Source organism: Oryctolagus cuniculus, chromosome 3 (assembly GCF_051225735.1).
Source record: "Oryctolagus cuniculus isolate XC-2025 breed Fujian yellow rabbit chromosome 3, ASM5122573v1, whole genome shotgun sequence".
Taxonomy (NCBI): Eukaryota; Metazoa; Chordata; class Mammalia; order Lagomorpha; family Leporidae; genus Oryctolagus; species Oryctolagus cuniculus.
This window is the reverse complement of record NC_142869.1, coordinates 120905142-120928548: the sequence shown is the minus strand read 5'-3', so window position 1 is coordinate 120928548 and position 23407 is coordinate 120905142. Positions and strand designations below refer to the sequence as shown.

Below are 23407 nucleotides of genomic sequence, written 5' to 3'. Positions count from 1 at the left end.
TGCCAGGGTGGGACTCAGCCTTCATCCTGTGGGCACTTTGCTGCCTTGCTGGCCTTTGTTCCTCTAGTTTGGGGGGTTCCCCACTTGGTCCTTGCCTACCCCAGCCCTGAATGAAGGGGTCTTGGCCGGGAGCAGTGCCTGGCCCGCATGCCCGTGCCGCCCTGGCCCCTGCCCGCAGCTTGCCCTGGCCGGTCGGTCCATGGCCCCTCATCGGGACAGAGGCCAAGCTTGTTTTTGCTCCCCGATTCCTGGGGAGTCGCGCCTCAGCGGTACACAATGCAGCTGTGAAAATATCTGGGTCTGGCGTGCAGACTGCACACTGGGCCCCTTGTTTGCTCTGCAGATGGTGCAGCCTGGGAGCTCACCCCAGCCCTTGGCTGGGAGGGTGTGTTGGTGGGGGGAGGTATCAGGGAGAGACCCCAGCCCTCCGGCCTTCTGGGCTGACCAGGGAGGAAGGTGACGATGGGAGTTTGGAATTGAGCAGCCCAAGACCATTCGCATCAGAGGCACAGACTCTGGGGGTTGGGGCCGTCCTGCCTGGCCCCAGGGCTCCAGGTTCTTGTTGGTGGAGTGGCCTCCAGCACTGCCTGGGGGCAAGCCCTGTTGCTCCTGTGGCCAGTGGGCAGGCTGTTTGGCTGTAGTGATGACGCCAGGCCCCTGTGTATGTGCACGCGCCAGGCCCTGTTCAGTCCCATTTTCCAGATGAGCAAACCGAGGCCCAGGGAGAGCTTGGTTTTTGTTGACAGCTCCCAGTGGAGCTCTGAGACAAACCTAGAGGCTCCCTGGAGCCCGCAGGGCAGGTGTCCGGGTTTTAGAGCAGGGCCTGCTCAGTAGAGAAAGGAGGAGACAGGGAAGGGGGGGTGCAAACCACGGGGTGCAGGCAGCCTGGTTTTCCCATGAGGAATAAGTAGATGGTGTGACGTCATCTCAAGTGTGGACCATGACATGCATGGGTCTTAGCCGGGGCCTCGCAGGAGCCAGAGCCGTACCCATCTCTTCTGGAGGGAGGCTGGCTGCCGCAGGAGGGGCCTGCCTTTCCCATCAAGGGCCCTGCCTGGCCCCTGTTCCAGGCCCGTAAGTCAGGGAATTAGGGTTAATTATCTGTTTACCTGAGCACCAGGAAGCCCAGGGGCTGGGCAAATTAGGGAGCTTTCATGCTTGGGAAAATAAATTCAAGGAGCGGTAAAGAAGCAGGTGCACCTGTTAGGAGGCGGATTTTTGTGTGACACCTGTTTCTAGCCACAGTGCAAGGCCAGGGCTTTGCTCCTCCTTTGCCTTGCAGGCCCCTGGGCTGAAGCTCCTGGGAGAGGTGGGTCAGTGGGCGCCAGGCTGGGGATGCTGTGTGGCTATGTCAGAAACCAGGGGGCTGAGGCGTGCCCTTATCCTTTCTATACCTCTCTCCTCCTTACCTAGATGGCCCCCACTGTTCCTCTTCCTCCTGCTGGTTCCTTCTCTGCTTTTTCTCCCTGCCCCGGCCCTGGGATGTGCCAAGAGCCTCCGCTCCCTTGGCTCATGCCTTCCTAGCCCCCGCAGTGCCCTGCAGGTCAAGTTTCAGGCCCTTCTGTTCCCTGTCTTGAGCCACAGGCCTGGTGCCGGGTGATGGGGAGCCTCCCCGGATCTCCCTAATTGGCCGCCCTCCCTTGCAGAGCGCCAGCTCTCTGCTGCTTGTCTGACGCGTGGCATATGCTACTGCATGCACTGATGCTTTCCCTGCCGACCTGTCTGCCTCCGTGAGGGCAGCAACTGGGCTCCGATCCCTGATCCCCAGAGACAGCTCCTGCATGCGGCAGGCATCTGCAGACCGAAAGAGCTCAGCCGAGATGGAAAAGGAAAAAGGAGATGCCTGCGCACCTGCCCTGGTCCACTGGTGCGGCTGCATCTTAGCTGTGTGGCTTTGGTGAGGGTGCTGACCCTCTCTGGGCCACTGGTTGTAAAGCCAAGGTCATGATTTGGGCCTGGGAGGAATCTCCTTTCATGATCCCAGGCCACGTGCCACGTCCATGCAGAGACGGGGCAGGATGGTGGTGGTGGTGGTTCTGTGTCTGATAAGCAGCAACTGCTGTTGCTGTGGAGTCTGCCGCCAAGGTCAATGTCAGGGAGCCCTAGGGGTCAACCCCACCGTGCAGGGGCCCAGACATGGATTGTGGCAGCTGGATTCCCCTTCTGAGGTCACCCTTTCACCCCGGGAGCCAAGGTTGAGGCCAGGGGCTCTTGGAGACCCTGCTTGGGGCAGGGGAAGAGGGTCCTGCCCAGGAGGAACTGTGTGGTTCCCCCTTCCCCATGCGGAGTTTTCCGGGGAACTGAGCAACCATGGGGCCAGGCTTCGACCAGCAGCCTCCCCTTCCCCACCTCTGGGAGGCCACATGTTCCTGAGTGCTGCCTTTGTCCTGCCTGGGCCCTGTTGGAGCTGTGACAAGGCTCTGGTTTCTAGTACAGAGCCAGGCAGGTGGTAGGAACAGGTGAAGGCCCGCCAGACCCCCCCTCCCTGACCTGAGGGCCAGGCCAGACCCCACGTGGGCCAGCGGCCATGATAGGTGTCACTGACTGTGCTGGGAAGGCCACTGTCTTCTCAGTCACCCCGGGATGGGTGCAATGTCCTAGAAGAGCAAACTGAAGTTCAGAGAGGGCAAGCAAGACAGCCAGGGACACACAGCAGGTGTGGACTGTGCTGGTCTGAGCATATATGTGCTTTTTCACCTGGGAGAATTCAGATGTATTTGTGTGTGTGTGTGTGTATGTGTATGTGTAAGATTTATTTATTTGAAAGAGTTACAGAGGCCGAGGCTGAGAGAGAGAGAGAGAGGTCTTCATCCGCTGGTTCACTCCCCAAATGGCTGTAACAGCTGGAGCTGTGCCGATCTGAAGCCAGGAGCCAGGAGCTTCTTTCAGGTCTCCCACATGGATGGAGGGGCCCAAGGACTTGGGCCATCTTCTACTTCTTCCCTAGGCCACAGTAGAGAGCTGGATTGGAAAACTTCCCTAGGCCACAGCGGAGAGCTGGATTGGAAGTGGAGCAGCCAGGACTTGAACCAGCACCCATATGGGATGCCGGCACTGCAGGTGGTGGCTTTACTCACCGCTACACCACTGCACTGGCCCCCAGGAGAATTTTTAAACTGGATTATTTTGCTACTAGCTATTAAGAGTGAGCCCAGGGGCCGGTGTGGTGGCATAGTGGGCTAAACCCCCGCCTGTGGTGCTGGCATCCCATATGGGCTCCGGTTTGAGTCCTGGCTGTTTCACTTCTGATCCAGCTATGATCTCTGCTATGGCCTGGGAAAGCAGTGGAAGATGGCCCAAGTGCTTGGGTCCTTGCACTCATGTGGGAGACCCAGAAGAAGCTCCTGGTTCCTGGCTTTGTATTGGCTTAGCTCCAGCCCTTGCAGGCATTTGGGGAGTGAACCAGTGGATGGAAGACTTCTCTCTCTCTGCCTCTGCCTCTCTGTAACTCTGCCTTTCAAATAAATAAATAAATCTTAAAAGAAAAAAAAAGTGAGCCCAGCTCAATGTTGTCCTTGGAGGAGTGGCAGCGTCGCGGCAGTGCCCTCTCTCCAGTATTCTCCTGCGGGGAGCCAGAGTCCCACCTTGGCTGCCCACTTCATACTGTGGTGCTGTGCAGGTGTCTGCCGGGGGTGGGGGTGGGGCGCCCATTTTCCAGATGAAGGCACTGAGCCACTGGCCACTCGGGCTGAGTATGATGGGATGAGTCCTCGGGCCTTTGGGGCCCCAGGTTGGCTGCTGTGTGTTTAGCGATAATGAGGCTGTAATTATTATCACCCTGCATCTGTGTGTGTTGGCACCGTGTGCTTCATGGCTGCAGTGTTCATGGATTTGATCTCATCTCATCTCAACAGCAAGTCTGCGATCAGGGCAGGAAGTGTTGATTATTTATCTCCAGTGTCTGTGGGTTTGGATCCATGTGTATCTCTCTCTCTTTTTTTAATGATTTATTTGTTTATGTAAAATGGGAAGTGACAGAGAAAGCGGGGTGGGGGGATCTTCCATCCACTGATTCACTCTCCAAATGACTGCAACAACCAGGGCTCGGCCAGGCTGAAGCCAGGAGCCAGGAGTTCCATCTGGGTTTCCCATGTGGTGCAGGGGCCCAAGGACTGCGATCATTTTCTGGTGCTTTCCCAGGCGCGTTAGCAGGGAGCTGGATCAGAAGTGGAGCAGCCAGGCACTCCGATACAGGATGGGGGCATTCCAAGCGGCAGCTTAACCTGCTCTGCCACAACGCCAAGCCCCTGGTGCATGGGCGTGTGTGACTGTGAGTGTGCACACACGCGTGGCTGTGTGTGTATGGTATGTGACCATGTTTGCACATCTTGGTTTTCTACTGCTAATGTGTGCATGTGTGACCATGTGTAGTTTGTGTGTGTGCACATGCCTGTGCGTGCCCCTGCGTGTGGTTCCCGGGCAGGCATGCCACATGGCTGAGATCAGAGAGGAGGTGAGAGCGCGGGGCCCTGCGGTGGCGGCGATGGCTGCGAGGCGAAGTTTCGTCTCTCTTCCCCGAGATTGATTTTGCCCCGGGAAGAATGCTCTAATTCCTGTGACTCACTCGTTAGCAGAGTTCAAAGCAGCCAGGTGGCGGGAGGGTGTCTGGGATTCCGGGTTTCAGGGTGATTCGCTCATTCTGCTCTGATTATGAATTTATCCTCCAAGGCGGGCCTTTAACGCAGAGCTGTTAACCTTTTCTGTGCCAGGGACCCCTTGGCCATGGTCTCCTGCTCCGGACAGCACGGGAAAGACCTGGAATGAAATACAAAAGGATTGTGAAAGATGCCAGCTACACTGAGTGTCTGGGATAGAGCAGTGCCCGGGCTTCCTGGCTGACCCAGCAGGTGACAGGGTCGTATGTGGGAAGCTTGGTGTGTCTCTGACACCACCAGAGGCAGCCTCCCAGGCCCTGGAGGGTATGGCACAGGTTCGTGCCTGAGGGAGACACCCTCTTCCAATGCCAAGTTTGTGAAGATAAAAGTTACCGTTTCCATTCAAGTTCCAGTGGTCTTGTTGTAACCGGAGCTTATAAATTGTTTGGAAGCCAGAAGGGAACTTGTCGGCACCTCGTTCTGTTTTTCCTGCACTGGCTTGTGTGACAGAGACCCCTGTGTACGGGACAGGTGTTTGGTGCAGTGGGTAAGGTGACGCTTGGGATTCCTGCTTCCCATCTCAGAGAGCCTGGGTTCCAATCCTGCCTCTGCTTCCGACTCCAACTTTCTGCTAATGCACACCCTGGGTGGCAGCAGGTGATGGCTCAAGAACTTGGGTCCCTGCCACCCACTTGGGGGACCTGGAAGGAGTTCTGGGCTCCTGGCTTTGACTTGGCCACACCCTGGCTGTTGTGAAAATTAGAGGAGTGAACCAGCCGACCGAAGACCTCTCTCCCTTTCTCTCTGCCTTTCAAATAAGAACTTTTTTTTTTTTTTTTTAATAAAAATGAAGGCTTCGGATCGGCACAGCGCGCCGGCCGTGGCAGCCATTTGGGGGGTGAACCAATGGAAAAAGGAAGACTTTTCTCTCTGTCTCTCTCACTGTCTAACTCTGCCTGTCAAAAAAAAAAAAAAAAAAAAAAAAAAAGCAGCTATCTTGTCCCCTACCTCCTCCTCAGAGCCCAGACCTACAACATAAGCCCGGGGGGAGGGCCCAGGAATGCTGCCTGTGCTTCTTGGTGCCACCTTTCGCTCCTCCTGAGATCCCAGAGGGTGCAGCTCCTTAATGCGGGGGGGGGGAGGAAGGGGTGTCCCCTGGGCCTTGCTAAGGCTCCGCCTCCCCTTAGCAGAATCCTGGACCGGAGATGAGTTGATTAGGAGCTGAAGCTATGCGAGTTTCGGGGTAAAGTGTGGCTGTTAACTCTGCTCTGTGACTCCTGGAACCTGTGGCAGGCAGCCCCCCAGCTGAAGTCTGGAAGCCAGGAGCCAGCCTCTCCCTGCTGCCCCAGGTGGCCTCTGGGGGGACCAGGGGAGGCCGTGGTAGAACAGCTTCAAGGAGTGAAAGTGGCTGCCTGGGACCCTGAGCGCCTGTGTTTACCCAGAAATTGTGCTAATCCCGCTAATTCCCAGATTTACGCAGACTTTTGGCTCTGTCTCCTACCTTTCTCTCCGAGAAGAGGAGGAGGCAGCTGATCTGCAGAGGGTGGGACCAGGGGCATGATGGGCACTGCCTGGGAACCTGCCAAGCCCATCCCCTCCAATCCCCAGGCCCGATCAGTCCCCCACAGGCATTCAAGGAGCTCTGGTGCTTCCACGTGTGTATCTGTTTCCTGAGCCCCAGGAGCGAGGGCTGTAGTCTGGACAGTGGGAATCTGCACAGATCCAGACCCCCTTCTGCCCCCAGCAAGCTGCAGTGACTGTCCCCGCAGGCCTGGCGGGCTTGGGCCATTCACCTCCCTGTGGGACCCAGGGCTGCTGCTTCTTCCCCGTGTCAGGATCCAGGGGTGACGTCTGCTCTGCCAGTGTAACTGGGTGGACCGTTGGCAGGAGGGACCTGCAGCTGCTAAAACCAGCACCACGGACCCGGCCACTTCTCAGCAGCACAGCTCTGCTGCTCACAGTTCTGGAGGCTGCCAAGTCCAAGGTCACGGCTCCGGCAGCTTCGGTGTCTGCGAGGGCCTGTTCCCCCTAGATGGAGACTTTTTTTTTTTTTTTTTTTTTTGACAGGCAGAGTGGACAGTGAGAGAGAGAGACAGAGAGAAAGGTCTTCCTTTTGCCGTTGGTTCACCCTCCAATGGCCGCCGCAGCCGGCGCGCTGAGGCCGGCGCACCGCGCTGACCCGAAGCCAGGAGCCAGGTGCTTCTCCTGGTCTCCCATGGGGTGCAGGGCCCAAGGACTTGGGCCATCCTCCACTGCACTCCCGGGCCAGAGCAGAGAGCTGGCCTGGAAGAGGGGCAACCGGCACAGAATCCGGCGCCCCGACCGGGACTAGAACCCGGTGTGCTGGCGCTGCAAGGTGGAGGATTAGCCTAGTGAGCCGTGGCGCTGGCTTTAGATGGAGACTTAGCAGCTGCGTCTTCACCTGGAGAAGGGGCTCCCCCAGCCTCTTTTTAATTTTTTTAAAGATTTATTTGAAAGGTAGAGTTACAGAGAGAGAGAGAGAGAGAGAGAGAGGAAAGGAGGGAAGGAGGGAGGGAGAGAGGGAGGGAGAGACAGAGAATCTGTCTCCAAATGGCTGCAATGCCAGGGCTGGGCCAGGCCAAAGGCAGGAGCCAGGAGCTCCATCTGGGTCTCCCGTGTAGGTGGCAGGAATACAAGTATGTGGCTGTCTGCTCCTTTCCCAGGCACATTAACAGGGAGCTGGATCAGAAGTGGAGCTGTCAGGAGTCAAACCGGTGCTCATATTGGTATGCCTGTGTCATAGGTGGCGGCTTTACCCACTACACGTGATGCCGGCCCCACCGGCACTTCTAAGGAGTGGGACTTTGGGCATGTTACCCAAGCCTCTCTAAGCTTTGGTTTCCTTCTATATCAGGTGTTTGGAGGATTTAAATGAGCTCACCGCTGTGTAGTGCAGGGCACACAGGAAATGCTTGGGCAAGCTTTCTTGTTCCAGCTGTTAGTTTGATTTTTGTTCTTGTTCAAATTCAAGGTCTGTTTCAAAGTTAGGCCTAAGCGTCCTCCCCTGAGTCTGCTGGGAGGCAAGCCCAGGCTATCCACGAAATCACTTGCATTTTAAAGAGCCGTGATTGGCGCCTGTGTTATGACGCAGACATCCTGTGTGAACGCCAGTTGGAGGCCCAGCTGCTCCCCTTCTGATCCAGCTCCGTGCTAATGGCCTGGGAAAGCAGCAGAAGATGGCCCAAATGCTTGGAGCCCTGCCACCCATATTGGAGACCTGGATAGAGTTCCAAGCTTCTGACTTTAGCTTGGCTCAGGTCTGACCATCACAGCCATTTGGAAGTGAACGAGTGGATGGAGGATCTCTCTCTCTGTCTCTCTTTCCCTGCCTCTGTCTCTGTCACTTGCTTTCAAATAAGTTTATAAAAACAAAGAGAGCTGTGATTTTCTGCCTCAGAAGTCCACTCATGGCCTTTTTTTTTTTTTTTTAAGAATTATTTTTGTTTATTTGAAAGACAGGGTTACAGAGTGAGGTAGAGCCAGAGAGAGAGAGAGAGAGAGAGAGAGAGAGAGAGAGAGAGAGATTCCATTCTGCTAGTTCACTCCCCAAATGATTGCAATGGCCAGAGCTGAGCTGATCTGAAGCCAGGAGCCAGGAGCTTCTTCCAGGTCTCCCACGCGGGTGCAGGGGCCCAAGGAGTTGGGCCATCTTTTGCTGCTTTCCCAGGCCACAGCAGAGAGCTGAATCAGAAGAGGAGCAGCTGGGACTTGAACTGGTGCTTTCCCAGGCCACAGCAGAGAGCTGAATCAGAAGAGGAGCAGCTGGGACTTGAACTGGTGGCCATATGGGATGCCAGAGCTGCAGGCTGGGGCTTTAACCTGCTGTGCCATGGTGCTGTCCCCCACTCATGGCCTTTTTAAAATTTTACATTTTTTTCTTTCTTCCCAAAGATGTATTTAGTTATTAGTTTGAAAGGCAGAGTGATAAGGGAGAAGAGAAAAATCTTCCATCCACAAATTTACTCCTCAAATGGTTGCAACAGCCAGGGCTGGGCCAGGCTGAAGTCAGGAGCCTGGAACTTTGTCTGGGTCTCCCACATGGGTGCAGGGGTCCAGGTACTTGAGCCATCATCTGCAGCTTCCCAGGTGCATTTGCAGGGAGCTGGGTGGGGAGGGGAGTAACTGGGACTCAGTCCAGCGCTGTGATATGGAATGTGGGCATGCCAAATGGAGGCTTAACCTGCTGTGCCACAATGTGCCCCTCATGGTCTTTTTTGATGGCTTCTCTGAGCAGCTGCTGGTGGCGGCTGGACCAGGCGATGGGGCTGCTGCGGGCGAAGCTCCTCACCTGGAGCGCTTGGGACACAACGTGACTGCTTGCAGGGCTCTGACTGGGAGCGGGAGGGACGGTGTGAAGGAAAAGTTTTTCAGATACAGAAGGGGCAGGTGGGCGGCATGGCTTATGGCCTGACAGTGTGCAAGGGTGGAGGCCTGCTGTGCTGGGTCTGCAGATAGACACAGGAAGGCTTTCCCTGAAGGCCTGGAGGTGGGGTGGGGTTGAAGGGCGGCTGGTGAGCCACGCAGGGAGACTTGGTTTGGGGGAAGTGCCTGGCCGTGGGGTAGGGAGTGATCTGGTGGGCACCAGTGACGTGAAAGGTGCCCAGATCGTAAGGAAGGCCTGGTGGACGGAGCCAGCAGGGAGAGAGACACTGCTGGTGAGGTGTCTTGGGGACCAGAGCATGGTGATCGCAGCTAAGTGTGCATGTGTGCGGGTGATAGCAGAGGAAGTCGGGGACCCCAGGGTGTGGCACAGGTGGCTGTGTGGGTGGGTGCCCGTGGCCAGGCTAAGGGAGCAGTGCAGGAGGGGCCAGCCTGGGCCGTTCCCAGAGCCAGGGTCTGAAGGAACAGACTGAAAAATGGGCTGAAAAGAACTTGCAAAAAGCACAGGGTGATCCCTATATCTCTTGATCAAGTCTGGAACCCTGCAACTCCCCAGAACCCTCAAGGAGACTTTTCTCTCCCCCATCTGCCCGACTTGCTTGGGCTTTCTGGATGGGGAGTGTGGGGAGATTGTGGCACAGGGCAGAGTGGGGTGTGCAGGCAAAAGCTGGAGCTAGTGGGGGCTGCGGAGCTGTGGAGCGTCCTCCCTGTGGTCATTCACACCATCATTCAGCGTGTTCCAACTACCTACTTGGACATGAGGGCCTACATTTGTGGGCTTGGCTTTGAGGCCCCCGGAGTGGAGCTGAGCATTGCCTTTGCTGTTCCCCACGCTGCTACCCCCATGCTGCTGTCCCCAAGCTTTCCGTGTCCCTTTTCCATAGGCCTGCAGTCCTGACCCCGCCTCCTTTCCTGCCCTGCAGCCATGAACCTTCTGAATTGCATGCCCCTGTCCAGTTGTGGTCCCATCTTTCTGCTTCTTTGATAGCGCAACTTTCTGATAAAAAGGTTGGACATTCGGTGCAGGGTTTTAGATGCTGTGTGGGCCACCTGCATCCCATGCTGGAGTGCCTGGGTGCCAGCCCCGGCTCTACTTCTGATTCCAACTTTGAGCCAGTGCACAGCCTGGGAGGTAGGAGGTGATGGCTCAAGTAGTTGGACCCCTGCCACCAGTGTGGGAGACCTGGGCTGAGTTTCTGTCTCCCAGCTTTGCCTGGCTCAGTGCTGGCTGTGGTGGGGTTGAGGGCATTTGGGGAGTGAATCAGTGAATTCTCTCTCTCTCGCTCGCTCTCTAATAAATAAATGAACATAAAATTAAAAAAGATGTGATACAATTGTGTGTGCCTTGGTTTCCCACTCCTCCCACCTCTCCCTGACCCCACCCAGGCCCTGGTAGCCACCATGTGGCTGAAAGTAACAGCCTAACCCATCGGGCTGTTCTCCATTCTGGGCAGACTGTGATGGAGCTGATCGGTCTGCTCCCTAGAGTGTTTCTGTCTGTTGGTTTGGCTTCCAGGGTCCCATGCTCTCTTTGGCTTCCCAGCTCCTCCTTCCTCCCCCGTAGCCGTCCCTGCTTCCTGTCCTTGGCTGCCTCTGGCTTGTTTACCCGTGTCTCGGCATTGGAAAGTTCTCATCTTCTCCACCTTCACTCTGTGCCCTGGGGTTCTCGCCCAGCAGCCGTGATGCTGCTTCAAGCCTGTAGCATCTCCAGTGTCACGTGGTCCAAGCCTAACTCCTGATTTCTGTCCCAAGTCTGTTCCCTCTTGGTCAACAGACAGCGCCCCCCACCCCAATCATTCCTCTGGGTTCCCCAAAATATCACTCCCACCCTCCTCTTAAAATATTGTACTTTTTGGGGATAGTGCTGTGGCACAGTGGGTTAAAGCCTGAACTGCAGCACTGGCATCCCATATGGGTACCTCTTTGTGTCCTGGCTGCTCCTCTTGCGATCCAGCTCCCTGCTAATGCACCTGTGCAAGTAGCGGAGGATGACTGAAGTCCTTGGGCCCCTGCACCCACGTGGGAGACCTGGAAGAATTACAGAGGGCTCTTCCTCTCACTTCACTACCCAGAAGAAGCTCCTGGTTCCTGGCTTCAGATCGGCTCAGCTCCGATTGTTGCAGTAATTTGGGGGGTGAACTAGCAGGTGGAAAGACCTCTTTCTCTGTGACTCTACCTCTCTGTAACTCTTTCAAATAAATTAATCTTGAAAAATGACATTTTAAAATATATTGTACTTTGAAATTTCTGTTCTGCAATGTTGGATACAAGCACTCTCTTCCTTTTTTGTTTTAAAGATTTATTTTTTAAAAAATTTATTTGAGGGGCTGGTGCTGTGGCGTAGTGGGTAAAGCTGCCACCTGCAGTATCAGCATCCCATGTGGGCACTGGTTTAAATCCTGGCTGCTCCACTTCCAATCCAGCTCTGCTTATGGCCTGGGAAAGCAATATGATGATCCAAGTCCTTGGATCCTTGCACCTGCGTGGGGGACCTGGAAGAAGTTCCTGGTTCCTGGCTTTGGATCTGTGCAGCTCCAGCCGTTGCAGCCATTTGAAAATGAACCAGCAGATGAAAAACCTCTCTCTCTCTCTCTCTAGCTCTGCCTTTCAAATAAATAAATAAATACATCTTTTAAAAAAATTACTTGAAAGGCAGAGCTAGAGAGAGATCTTCCATCTGCTGGTTCACTCCCCATATGGCCAGGGCTGGACCAGGTGGAAACCAGGAGCCAGGAGCTTCTTCCAGGTCTCCCACACGGGTGCAGGGGCCCAAGGACTTCGGCCATCCTTCACTGCTTTCCCAGGCCGTAGCAGAGAGCTGGAGTGGAAGTGGAGTAGCCGGGACTTGAACTGGCACCTTTATGGGATTCCAGCATTGCAGGCAGAGGCTTAACCTGCCACGCCACAGTGCCAACCCCAACATTATCTTTCTTAGCTGTGTCTGAAACATACTGGAAAACTGGCGGCTTCTGACCCATCGCTCAGCTGGTGCCCTGCATCCTGCTGGGCACTGCTGCAGCCTCCACCCCATCTGCAGCGAGGTCTGTGGCCTCTGTCTTCAGAAAGCTCCACATCCTCCCGGTTCCAGTGCCCGCAGTCCCAGCCACCACCATGGCTTCCTGGGTTTAGGGCTGCGCTCTGCAAGCCTGCCTCCCTGCAGCAACACAGGGAGCCTTTTCCCCTGGAGCCGCGGCCTGGCCTCCTCTCTGAGGACCCCTGGATGCCCCTTCTTGCTCTCCTCTCCCCTGCCCTTGCTCCCAGCCTCCACCTTCTGCCAGCAGCTCCACCCCTCCCAGCTCCCCCAGCTGCCACTCCATCTTTCCTTGCTACCTCCCACTCACTGAACTTAAATGCACATTTATTTTGCCTCTGGTTTGTCTCCCAGGTAGAGTGGCGACTTCCAGGTTTATTTATTTATTTTTTTAAGATTTATTTTTATTTGAAAGTTACAGAGAGAGAGAGAGAGAAAGAGGTCTTCCATTCTGTTGGTTCACTCCCAAAATGACCACAACGGCCAGAGCTGAGCTGATCTGAAGCCAGGAGCTAGAAGCTTCCACCGGGTCTCCCATGTGGGTACAGGGGCCCAAGAACTTGGGCTATCTTCTACTGCTTTTCCAGGCCATTAGTAGAGAGCTAGATTGTAAGTGGAGCCCATATGGGATGCTGGCACTGCAGGCTGGGGCTTTAACCTGCTGCGTCACAGCACTGCTCCCCCTCTCCCTTTAAGATTTATTTATTTATTTGGAAGTAGGAGTTGCAGAGAGAGGGGGGAGGGGGAGAGAGAGAGAGAGTTTCCTGCTGCTGGTTCATTCCCCATATGGCTATAATGGCCAGGGCTGGGCCTGGCTAAATCCAGGAGCCAAGAGCCAGGAGCTTCATCCGGGTTTCCCACTTGGGTTGGCAGGGGCCCAAGCACTTGAGCCATTTTACACTGCTTTTCTCAGCCATTATCAGGGAGCTGGATAGCAAGTGGAGCAGCCGGGACATGAACTGGTGCCCATATGGGATGCTGGCAGTGCAGGTGGTGGCTTTACTTGCCACAGCACTGGCCCTCGACTCTAAGTTTTATACCTTCAGCAGCAGGTGTCATGCTGGATGCCTCATAGGGGCTTGGCATGTGTGGCCTGAGTGTATGTGAGCTGGCACATGTGGAAAACTTGTGAATGGGTGGGTGAATGAATGAATGAGCAAGCGAATGAATGAAGGATGGGTTCTAGCCAGCAGGGAAAGGCTGTGTGGGTTTTCCCTCCTGATTTCCTTTCCTCTGTGGCTTCTTTCTGCTGCTTACCCATCTCGTAGGTGACAACTTGTTGCTCCGATTTTAAAACTCCGGGTAAAGGGCGGCGGTGGTGCACAGCTGCCGTCTGTGCGGCCGTTCAGAAGCGCAGAAGGCTCTCAGGACGCGCGCTTTTCCAAATTAATTAAACCCTGCTTCCCTGGCGATAAGAGGCCGAGAAGGAAGTCGGTGGCTGCGGGAGCGAGCGGCGCGAGAATCTGGGTCGGTGTGTCCCGGCTGGCTTGGGTGCCGCGCCGCTGAGTCTTTGTTTTCTCCTGTAGGTCGCACCCAGGACGATGAGCGGCTGAGATGGAGGCGCCCGCCCCTGCCACTGGCCCGGAGAAGAAGGAAGCCAAAGGAGGGACCCTAGAGGCCAGCGGTCTCGCCGACCTCGGCACAAAGACTTCTCCACTGGCGGTGGCCGCGGCCGTTGCCGCCCACGGAGGTACTTTGCGCGAGCTGTACGCCCAGAGAGTGGCAGGATTTAATGAGAAATGAGAGTGCCAGGGGTGGCCCGCGGCACCGGGGAGTTGTGCGGGGTCTGTGGAGGGCGCCCTGCCCCAGGGAGCACCATGCACACGGAAGGTCGCCTGCGGGATTGCCCGGCACAGCCAAGGGTCAGGGGCCTGGGCTTCCCTAGACTGCGGCTCCCTGCTGCTGGGTGCGTTCAGCTGGCACATTTGCCCTGTGCCCGGACCCCCTCTTCACGCCCCTGCCCGCGAGAACTATTTTGGAGCGTTAATTGTCTCCCGATGCCTCTGGCTGTAATTAGAGGGTCAGGTACAGAATTGGAGTGTCTTCGGCGAATTTCTGGCCAAACTTAATTATAACAGAAGGGACCACGCCAGCCGCAGCCTCTCATTTCACTACCCCGGAGAGAAACGCTCTCTGGTTTCCGCTGGTCCGTGCCAGCCTCCCGCGGGGAGGGTTTGGCGGGAAGGCGAGACCTCCCCTTGTGTCTGCGCCGTCCATCTGGAGGCCACAGGACTATTTCTGTCTCAGAGGAGTGCAGAGCCTGAGATTTCTTTTCTGTGCCTTTTTATTCAAGTGCATTTAGTCATGCCCTGTTGCTCTCGCTGCTGCTCAGCCCGGAGGGGTAGCAGGGAAGGGGCTGAGGCTGAGCCTGGCGCTCCCTTCGGTGCGCGCGCGCGCGCGCGTGCTCCCAGCCGGTGTGGGGTCTCCAGCAGGGGCTGTGTTTGCGCATTTTTGTTCCTCGCTGCGGGGCTGGAGCCCAGGGAAACGGAGTGTGTGTGTAGGGCACAGGGGCCAGTGTTGCTAAGAGTGTACTTGGGGACCTCTAGGTCGCTGTCGTCATATTTATTTTCATTTTCCCCGTGGTTCCGGGTTGAAGGTTGCCATTGCTGCGTGTGGCCCAAATGAGGAGACAGAGATTGGAGGCTCCCTTTGGGATCCCTCGGGGAGGAGGAGTGTTTGATCTCCTGATCTGTTTTCCTGGGACCTGGGCTCTGCCACGGGGATCTGTGGAGGGGGTGGGGTGGGGTGGAGTGGGAGGAGCCAAAGCTGAGTACCCCTCCCCCCCCACTCAGGGAGGAGTGGAGGACTCTGAGAGGGTTTTAGTCACATGGTGTCCCAGGGTCAAGGCCTGACCTGGGGTGTGCCTTTAGATGCTGCTGAACTCCAAGGAGCCTGACCTCCCTCTAGCTACCACCTTGCCATGCTGGCCTTGCTGAAGCTGCCCATCAGAGCAGCAACCAAGAGCAGACTTGGGTAGTCCCTTGGCCATACCTGAGGGTGGGGACCCTCCTGAAATGGAGCTGATGGTCCCTGTTGGCAAGAGCATCTAGCACTGGAGGGAGTCTTGACTTGGAGGCAAAGTGGTGGGCCCATGTTCCTAGCTTGGAGCATAGCCGCTCCCAGGGAGGTAGCCACTACCCCGGCAGGCCCTCTGTCCCCTTGGTGGCTGGCCCAGGGGAGCTTGGCTGATGAGGCTCCAGCAGATGGTGGACTCAAGTGAGCCTGGCTGCTGCAGGGTGGCTGGCTGTTGCCTGCAGAGCGGTCTCAGCCAGGTGCCCCTGCTTCTGGAGATCACCTGGGATCCCAGAGCCTCTTCGCCCATCACTGCTGCCTGTACCTCTCTCTGAGCAGCTTGTTGGGGGAGGGTCTTCCTGGAGTCAGGGAGGAGCAGCTGTTCCCGCGTGGAGCAGAGCAGCGTGTTGTGGGGTGGGGCTCCCCGTGCTGGTGGACCATGGTGGTTGCATTCGTGGCAGCCCAGAGGGGCATGGCCTGGACCCTGGCTTTTGAGATCTGTGCTATGAGGGGGTTTCACAGATGTTATCTGGTCTCCCTGATCTCAGGACATTGGATTGTCCTTAAGTCTTACTGAGCCGTGGCAGATCGTACTGTGGATGAGAGTCCTCGTGTACTCAGCACTCTGAATCCCAGGAGTCTCCCAGGAGCCTCTGCCCTGGGCCTGCCTGTCAGCAGGTGAAACTTTCCGTGGAGCTACTGGGCTGGGGGATGCCCTTTCCCTCAGCTGTGGGTCTCAGTGTGGGGTGCTGGGCCTGGCGAGAAGGCAAGCAGGGGTCTCCTGGGGACCTGAATGGGGCAGGAGAAAGTGTGAGTTGGGAGTTCCAGAGCAGTTGCATGGAGCCAGCAGCATTTGCCTGGGACCCCTGGGGAGCTGGGTGCTCAGCCAGCAAGGGTGGGGCTGAGAGTGGACAGCGGGGGCTACACAGAGGCCTGGGAGGGGGACAGTGCTGCAGGACCCTGTCTTTTGCACGGGAGAGTCTCAGCCACAGCCTCTCTATCCACAGGGCATGGGTGCCAGGACCCTTCCTCATACCAAAGTCCACAGATGCTCAGGACCCTTTTATCAAATGGCATAGTATTTGCATAGAACCTATGTGCTATTGCTTTTTCTTTTTTTTAAAGATTTCTGCATGGGTAGAAGATGGCCCAAGTCCTTGGGCCCCTGCACCCGCGTGGGAGACCTGGAAGAAGCTCCTGGCTCCTGGCTTCTGGCTTTGGATCAGCACAGCTCTGGCTGTGGCCAACTGGGGAGTGAACCATTGGATGGAACACCTCTCTCTCTCTCTCTCTCTCTCTCTCTCTGCCTCTGTCTCTCCCTCTCCCTCTTTCTGTGTAACTCTTTTAATTAAATAAATAAATCTTCAAGAAAAAAAAAAGATTTCTGCATGTATTTTGAAAGCATTACAGAGAGAGAGAGAGAGAGAGACATCTTCCATCTGCTGGTTCACTCTCCACATGGCTGCAATGGCCATTACTGGGCCAGGCTGAAGCCAAGAGCCAGGAGCTTCTTCTAGGTCTCCCATGTGGGTGGTAGGGACCCAAACACTTGGGCCATTTTCCGCGACCTTTCCCAGGCGCATTAGCAGAGAGCGGATCAGAACTGGAGCAGGCGATATGAAGCAGCACCCATATGGGATGCCGGCTCACAGGCAGTGGCTTAACCCACTATACCACAAGGCCCGCTTCTGTGCCTCTTATCTACTTTGAATCATGTCTGGGTTATTTGTCATACATAATACAATGCAAATGTTATGAAAATAGCTGTCATACTGTATTGTGTAGGGAATAATGACAAGAAAAGTCTATACAGAGGGACACACTGTGATTAAAATGTATTTTTGGTTCATGGTTGGTTGGGGACATAGAAGGCTGATTATATTTGCTTTTAAGTTGTTATTTTACGTGGTTTGGGAGTAATTATTTTTCAAAGATTTATTCTATTTGAAAGGCAGAGTTACAGAGAGAGCAAGATCTTCCAATTGCTGGTTTACTCCACAAATGGCCACAATGGCTGGAGTGGGCCAGGCCAAAGCCAGGACCCAGGAACTTCTTCTGGGTGTCCTACATGGGTGCAGGGGGCCATGACACCAGCCCCTTGATTGGGTGTTAATTTGAACCCAGCTGTTCTGGTACTCTGGGGAAGCCTTGGAAGGAGCCCCACGTGTGGCTCCATGCCTCAGTTCCCTCCTGGGGACCAGGGGCTGGCAGCACCTGCTCTGGTCCAGACAGGCAGGCAGACAGTCTTGAAGTCACCTGGCTGGGCCGGCCTTCGTGTTGTGTGACTCCGCTTAGGACTCCACCTGAGGCCGGCCTGGCAGGGGTAGGTGTTTCCACTCCACTGCATGTGCCGGTGCCGAGACGGGCGTCAGAAACCCCTTTCGCCCAGCGGAGCAGCCAGGACCGGCGGGACTGCAGGAAAAACCAGCGCTGTGGTCAGACTGGGGCAAGGTTCCTTTCACCCTTGGGCGGGAGCCGCTGTGGGCGACGCGGACCCTGCTGCCAGTGGTTCTTGCCCAGCCTCTTTAGCTGTTGTGCTAACACTTTGGAGGCCGTAAATCTTCCAGAAACATATTTTAGCCCGAGTTCCCCCCGCCCCCTCATTTTTGAAGCGGTGTAATTTGAAAGGCAATTTGATTCAGATGTTTCTTATTGCTGTGCACCCAAGCCGCCCAGAATGCTGTGTCTTTTCCTCCGCTGCCGCCGCCGCCCATGAGTTTTCTTTCCAAAAATATTTCTGCACCTCCCTGTGGTGTGTCTCCATGGAGCATCAGTGGCCCTGCCACTCCGATCCTCCGGGACACCCGGAAGGGCTGGACCTGGGACACTTGGAGCCGGGTCTGGGAGGCGGGGGTGTTCCTGGCTTCTGAAATCTGGCTGTCACACAGGCGCACGCTGAGTGGCCACTGTGGCCAGGCTGGGAGCCTTCCCAGCCTGGACCCCGCCAGCAACTTCATCTTCCCCCACTCCTGGCTCTGGGATGAAGCCCACCCCTAGACCTGCTAAGTCTGAGTCTGTGGGGTGGGGCCCAGACAGCTGTGGTTAAGTAAAAAACTTCTGGGTGATGCCGATAGAGTCTTTTTTGAAAACAAAACGAAATAAACCCTTAACTTTATTTCTTTATTATTTTCATTTTCTTTGAAAGGCAGAGAGACAGAGACACAGACTGAGTTTTCTTCTTTCTTCTGGTTCATTCCTCAAATGCCCACAACAGCCAGGATTGGGATAGGTTGAAGCATGTGGGTGGCAGGGACCCAAGTACTTGAGACATAGTCTCCTGCCTCCCTGGAGGTGCATTAGCAGGAAGCTGGATGGGAAGCAGTGGAGTCAGGATTCGAACCAGGCACTCCCATACTGACTGACTTAAGCTCCTGTGCCAAATGCCCAACCTCAAATCGGTCTATTTATTTATTTATTTATTTTTAAAGATTTATTTATTTATTTGAAAGTCAGAGTTACAGAGAGAGAGAAGGAGAGAGAGAGAGAGAGGTCTTCCATCCACTGGTTCACTCCCCAATTGACTGCAGTGGCTGGAGCTGCGCTGATCCGGAGCCAGGAGCCAGGAGCCAGGAGCCAGGAGCTTCCTCCGATTCTCCCACACAGGTGCAGGAACCCATGGACTTGGGCCTTCTACTGTTTTCCCAGGCCATAGCAGAGAGCTGGATCGGAAGTGAAGTAGCCAGGTCTCAAATCAGTGCCCATATGGGATGCTGGCACTGCAGGCGGCAGCTTTATCCGCTACACCACAGCACCGACCCCGGTTTATTTATTTATTTTTATTGATTTATTTGAGAGGTATAGGGAAAGAGAGATACATAGAATGACAGACAGAGCTCCTATCCACTCGATCACACCTTAAATGCCTGTAATGGCTAAGGCTGGTTGGGGCCAAAGCTGGGAGCCAGGAAATCAACCCAGGTCTCCCCTGTGGGTGGCAGGAGTCTGGTTATTGAGCCATTCTCACTGCTCTCCAAAGTCTGCATTCGCAGGAAGCTGAAGTTAGGAGTGGAGCCATGAGTTAAACCTAGGCACTCTGATATGGATAAGAGGCATTTTAAGTGCCAGGTGCATGTTGGAGTTAGGGTTAGGGTTTTGTGTGCTTTGGCTCCATGAGGGAAGGGGAATGTTTTCTTCTGTGAAATGGGAGTCCTACACAGCTGCTGAGGTCTGCTCATACAGACCTGACACTGGGAGCTACTTCACTGCCCCTCTTACCGCAGGCAGTGCAGCGTGCAGTAAGGCTTGTCCTCGATTCTGGAGCTAGACTGCTGGATGACGTCCCAGCTCTGCTGACCTCCGGCTGGTCTGTGCCTGTTTCCCCTTCTGTAAAATGGGTGGAACAGTGGTGCGTGCTTTGTAATGCTGTGAGAATTACCTGAGTCAGCAGGTGGAAAGTAGTTGGTAAATAAATATTTTTTTAAAAAAGAAAGGGGGCTTGAGCTGTGGTGTAGTGGGCAAAGCCACCGCCTGCATATGGGTGCTGATTCAAGTCCCGGCTGCTCCACTTCCGATCCAGCTCTCTGGTATGGCCTGGGAAAGCAGTAGAAGATGAGCCAAGTCCTTGGGTCCCTGCACTGGCTTGGGAGACCCAGAAGAAGCTCCTGGTTCCTGGCTTCGGCCAACTGGGGAGTGAACCAGTGGATGGAAGACCTCTCTCTCTCTCTCCTTCTCTCTCTGTGTAACTCTTTCAAATAAATAAATAAATATTTAACAAAAAAATAAGAAAGTAGTTGGAAGAGAGCGCTGGGTACTGAGTTGACTGTGAGGTCTGGGTAAAGTATTTGCTTTAGTAACTCTTGCTGTTCTTCCTATCAAGTTTTCTTTTTCTGGGCTTAAGTTGGTCTCTCTTTCCCTGGTCACCCTTACTTGACGGCTTGGTGAGAAGCCCAAGATTCTGATGTCTTCCTGCTCCAGTGGTGCAGGAGTGTGGGCTGTGAATCAGGACTGGTTTCCTGCCCTGCTTGGCTTTGCTCAGCCGAGCAGGAGCCTGACGGGTCTCAGCCTTCTCAGCTGGAGGGTGGTGCCAGATCAGAGGTTGCTAAGGCCGCCCAGCCTTAGAGTCTCATGAGAGGACTGTGATAAATGCAGACTCCCGGGGCCCGGTTGTGTGGACCTCAAACAAATTTCCCAGGTCATTGGGTGCAGGTGGTCTTGGGGGCCCCTGTGTCCCACCAGCTACCCTTTTCTCTTGTCCACTGGCCTTGCTGGCTTCTCGGCAGGGTTCTGGGTGGCCCAGTTTGCTTAGTGGTGAGGCCTCCACCTATGTGGTAGAATGCAGATCCCAGAATATTCCCACGACCCAGACTGCGAGCGTTCCCAGCAAGTCACCCAGGGTTAGAAAATCGTCCTTACCCACAACCCCATCCACCTTAGCATACCTAAAGATCTGATACCCTTCCGTGGATAAAGACCCCAAAGTGCCCTGTGTCTTTGCCCTCTGCCTGCTCCCATGCCTACTACCTCCCATGCAGGGTGCTCACGTGGGCATGGTGCTGTTGGCTCCTCCCTGTCCCCAGCAGACCTCCCATACGGGACTAGAGAGTGAGCCTGTGCCGTGTGTGCCCTCAGAGCTGGTGTGCTCAGTCACCTTTGCTGGTCTGGGGTCCCCTGGGCATGAGGCTCAGTTGGGGCTGGGCCTGCTCCTTGAGTCCGGCTGTGCTCCGGCCCCCGGCCCCTGTGAATAGCAGGGGACTTGCCAAGTGGCCTATCCTGGCCAGCTCACTTGAGTTTCACTGCTGGGCCACAGACTTCCACGGCAAGCTGGGGATGCACTGGGGTGTGACTCAGTGGGCGGTTAATCCTGGGGAAGTCGTCCCAGGCTTGCTGTGGACCCTGCTGCTTGGCTGGATTCATGCCCCAGCCACCCTGAGCTCCCTGTCGATTCAGCAGAGCCCAGGGCTTGGCAGCCTGGCTGTGACAGGCTTAGGGTGTCTGGGGCAGAGCGGGGAGGTTCCAGGCTCTTCCCTTTCCACCGTGGAGTGTTCTTGGGAAGAGTGGGGCTCTTTCTGGAGCTGTGCATATCAGCCATGTGCTGTGGGCAAGTCTCTGGACCTCTGTGACAGATGGAGAGAATGCAGTCTTCCCTCACCCGGTTATCTTATTTATTTATTTTAAAGATTTATTTTTTTATTTACTTGAAAGTCAGTTACACAGAGAGAGAAGGAGAGGCAGAGAGAGAGGGAGGGGGGGTCTTCCATCTGCTGGTTCACTCCCCAGTTGGCTTCAGCCAGATCTGCGCTGATCTGAAGGTAGGAGCCAGGAGCTTCTTTTGGGTCTCCCACATGGATGACGGGGCCTGAGCACTTGGGCCATCTTCCATCGCTTTCCTAGGCCGTAGCAGAGAGCTGGATCGGAAGTGGAGCAGCCTGGACTCGAGCCAGCGCCTGTATGGGATGCTGGCACTGCAGGCATGGCTTTACCTACTCCACAGCACCAGCCCCCAGCACACAATCTTGTTGTGCTTTCACTTTTTTGCTTAAAGGAAGCCCTTTGTGGCATCTTTTTGGCACATCCAAATTACGAGCAGCACTGCCTTTGTGCTTTGGAGCCGTTTTTAAGACAATAATGATGGGCCGGCACTGTGGCTCACTTGGCTAATCCTCCCCCTCCAGCGCCGGCATCCTATATGGGTGCCAGTTTCTAGTCCCGGTTGCTCCTCTTCCAGTCCAGCTCTCTGCTGTAGCCGGGGAAGGCAGTGGAGGATGTCCCAAGTGCTTGGGCCCTGCACCTGCATGGGAGAACAGGAGGAGGCACCTGGCTCCTGGCTTCGGATCGGCACAGCACGCCGGCCGTGGCGGCCATTTCGGGGGTGAGCCAACAGAAGGAAGACCTCTCTGTCTCTCTCTCTCTCTCTCTCTCTCTCACTGTCTAACTCTGCCTATCCTATATATAATGGTTACGTGAACACAGTCATCGCTATACAGTGACAGTTTGGTAATACCGTCGGCTACCAGGTGCCTAACAGGCTTATACAGCATCGACACGCTGGACGTAGGGTTGATTCATGTCCCAGGTGGGACTCATTTTTGAACTCTTGACATTTATTTCTGGAATTTTCTGTGTCACATTTGCAGATCTTGGTTGGCATGAAAAGCAAAGCTTCAGATATGACTGCCATATAGTTGTGATAGTAACTGTTTCTGGCTACTGCAAGTTTATGTGGAAAAAAGTTTGCAAAGTGGCTTGCAGAGTGTCTGGACACAGGTGGTGTTAAGTGTTAATGTGACATATATCAGCATTTGTGAGCATTCCTGCCTGTCTTGACCTTCTACTCGATGGTACAACCGGCTCAAAAGGTGGCCATCTGAAATCAGACTGGACCCGCTTGCATCCCGCAGAGCGGGTTGACTTGCTACCCCTGCCTGCTCGCTCCCCTGGGTCGCAAGTCATGTCTGTGTGGCTCCATGTTCTGCCTGGCATTCCTGAGTTGGCGCGCTCTGCCTGCCCTATAAGAGAGCCCAGCAGGACTGTGCGTGTCTCCTGGCTTGCTGCGGATGTCTGAGGCAGAGCTGGGGAGAGCTTCAGAGTCACGAAGCTTCTGCCACCCAAAGGGCAGAAGCCACGAGGTGCCACTGTGTGACACCGTCCGGACCAGAAACTGGGTTCCCATCAGGTGGAGCACAATTGTCCCCGAATGCAGCCCCCGTCCCGGCCCAAAACCCGGCTCCCCAAATTGACGGTGCTTATGTTGGAAACATTTTTCTGATGTTTGGTTCTGTCAGAAGTAATTTTAGCATTTCTAAAGCTCAGTGAAAATACTGCCTCATTACTTTGATGTCAGCGCCTAGTTTACTATTAGTATATTCTGGGGTTTATCATTTTAGTCATGTTTAACACGGCTGCAGCAGGCATGCACTATTAAATCTGGCTTATTTTACATTCCTGTCCGGAATTATTTATTTGGAACAATTTCCTCTCTATCAAAAGACACGGCTAATGCTGTGTTTTAATGTGTTATTTACACACAAAATAACCTATTTACAGCTCAGTGTGTGCCGCAGGCAGAATGGATGGGCCCCAGTTCTCAGTTCTCCGTTATATCGGAGTTTAACAATCTGGATTGCTAATAGAACCATTTGTCATGGCTGGGGTGGGGGGTGGGGGATGATTTATTTTATGTCTGTGGCCGGGTCTCACCGCCTCTGAACTTGGGAACATTTTGAGGATAATGAAGTGAAGCCCAGTGTTTGGGATGCATGGGGAGTGCCCACGGTGCCGGGGCGCTTCTGGGCTCCCCGTGTTCATGCGTGAGTCCCGCAGATGCTTCTGGAAAGTGATCACAGGTGTGGTGATGGCGGAGACCCTGCCTCTGCCCTCTAGGCATGTCTTGTTGGGGGTGACACCCAGCAAGTCCTGCTCAGGGAACTTT

At 55.0% G+C, this 23407-nt stretch overlaps 1 protein-coding gene across 2 annotated transcripts in view; it reads left to right on the top strand.

The window, feature by feature from the left end:
* Positions 1–23407, top strand: part of GLI2 (GLI family zinc finger 2) — a 218996-nt gene that overhangs the window by 42505 nt on the left and 153084 nt on the right. For both annotated transcript variants that reach the window (XM_051848775.3, XM_051848774.3), the window contains exon 2: positions 13554–13717. In XM_051848775.3, the coding sequence (XP_051704735.3) occupies positions 13582–13717 (136 nt within the window). In that variant the 5' untranslated portion in view covers positions 13554–13581. The remainder of the gene's footprint in view (positions 1–13553; positions 13718–23407) is intronic.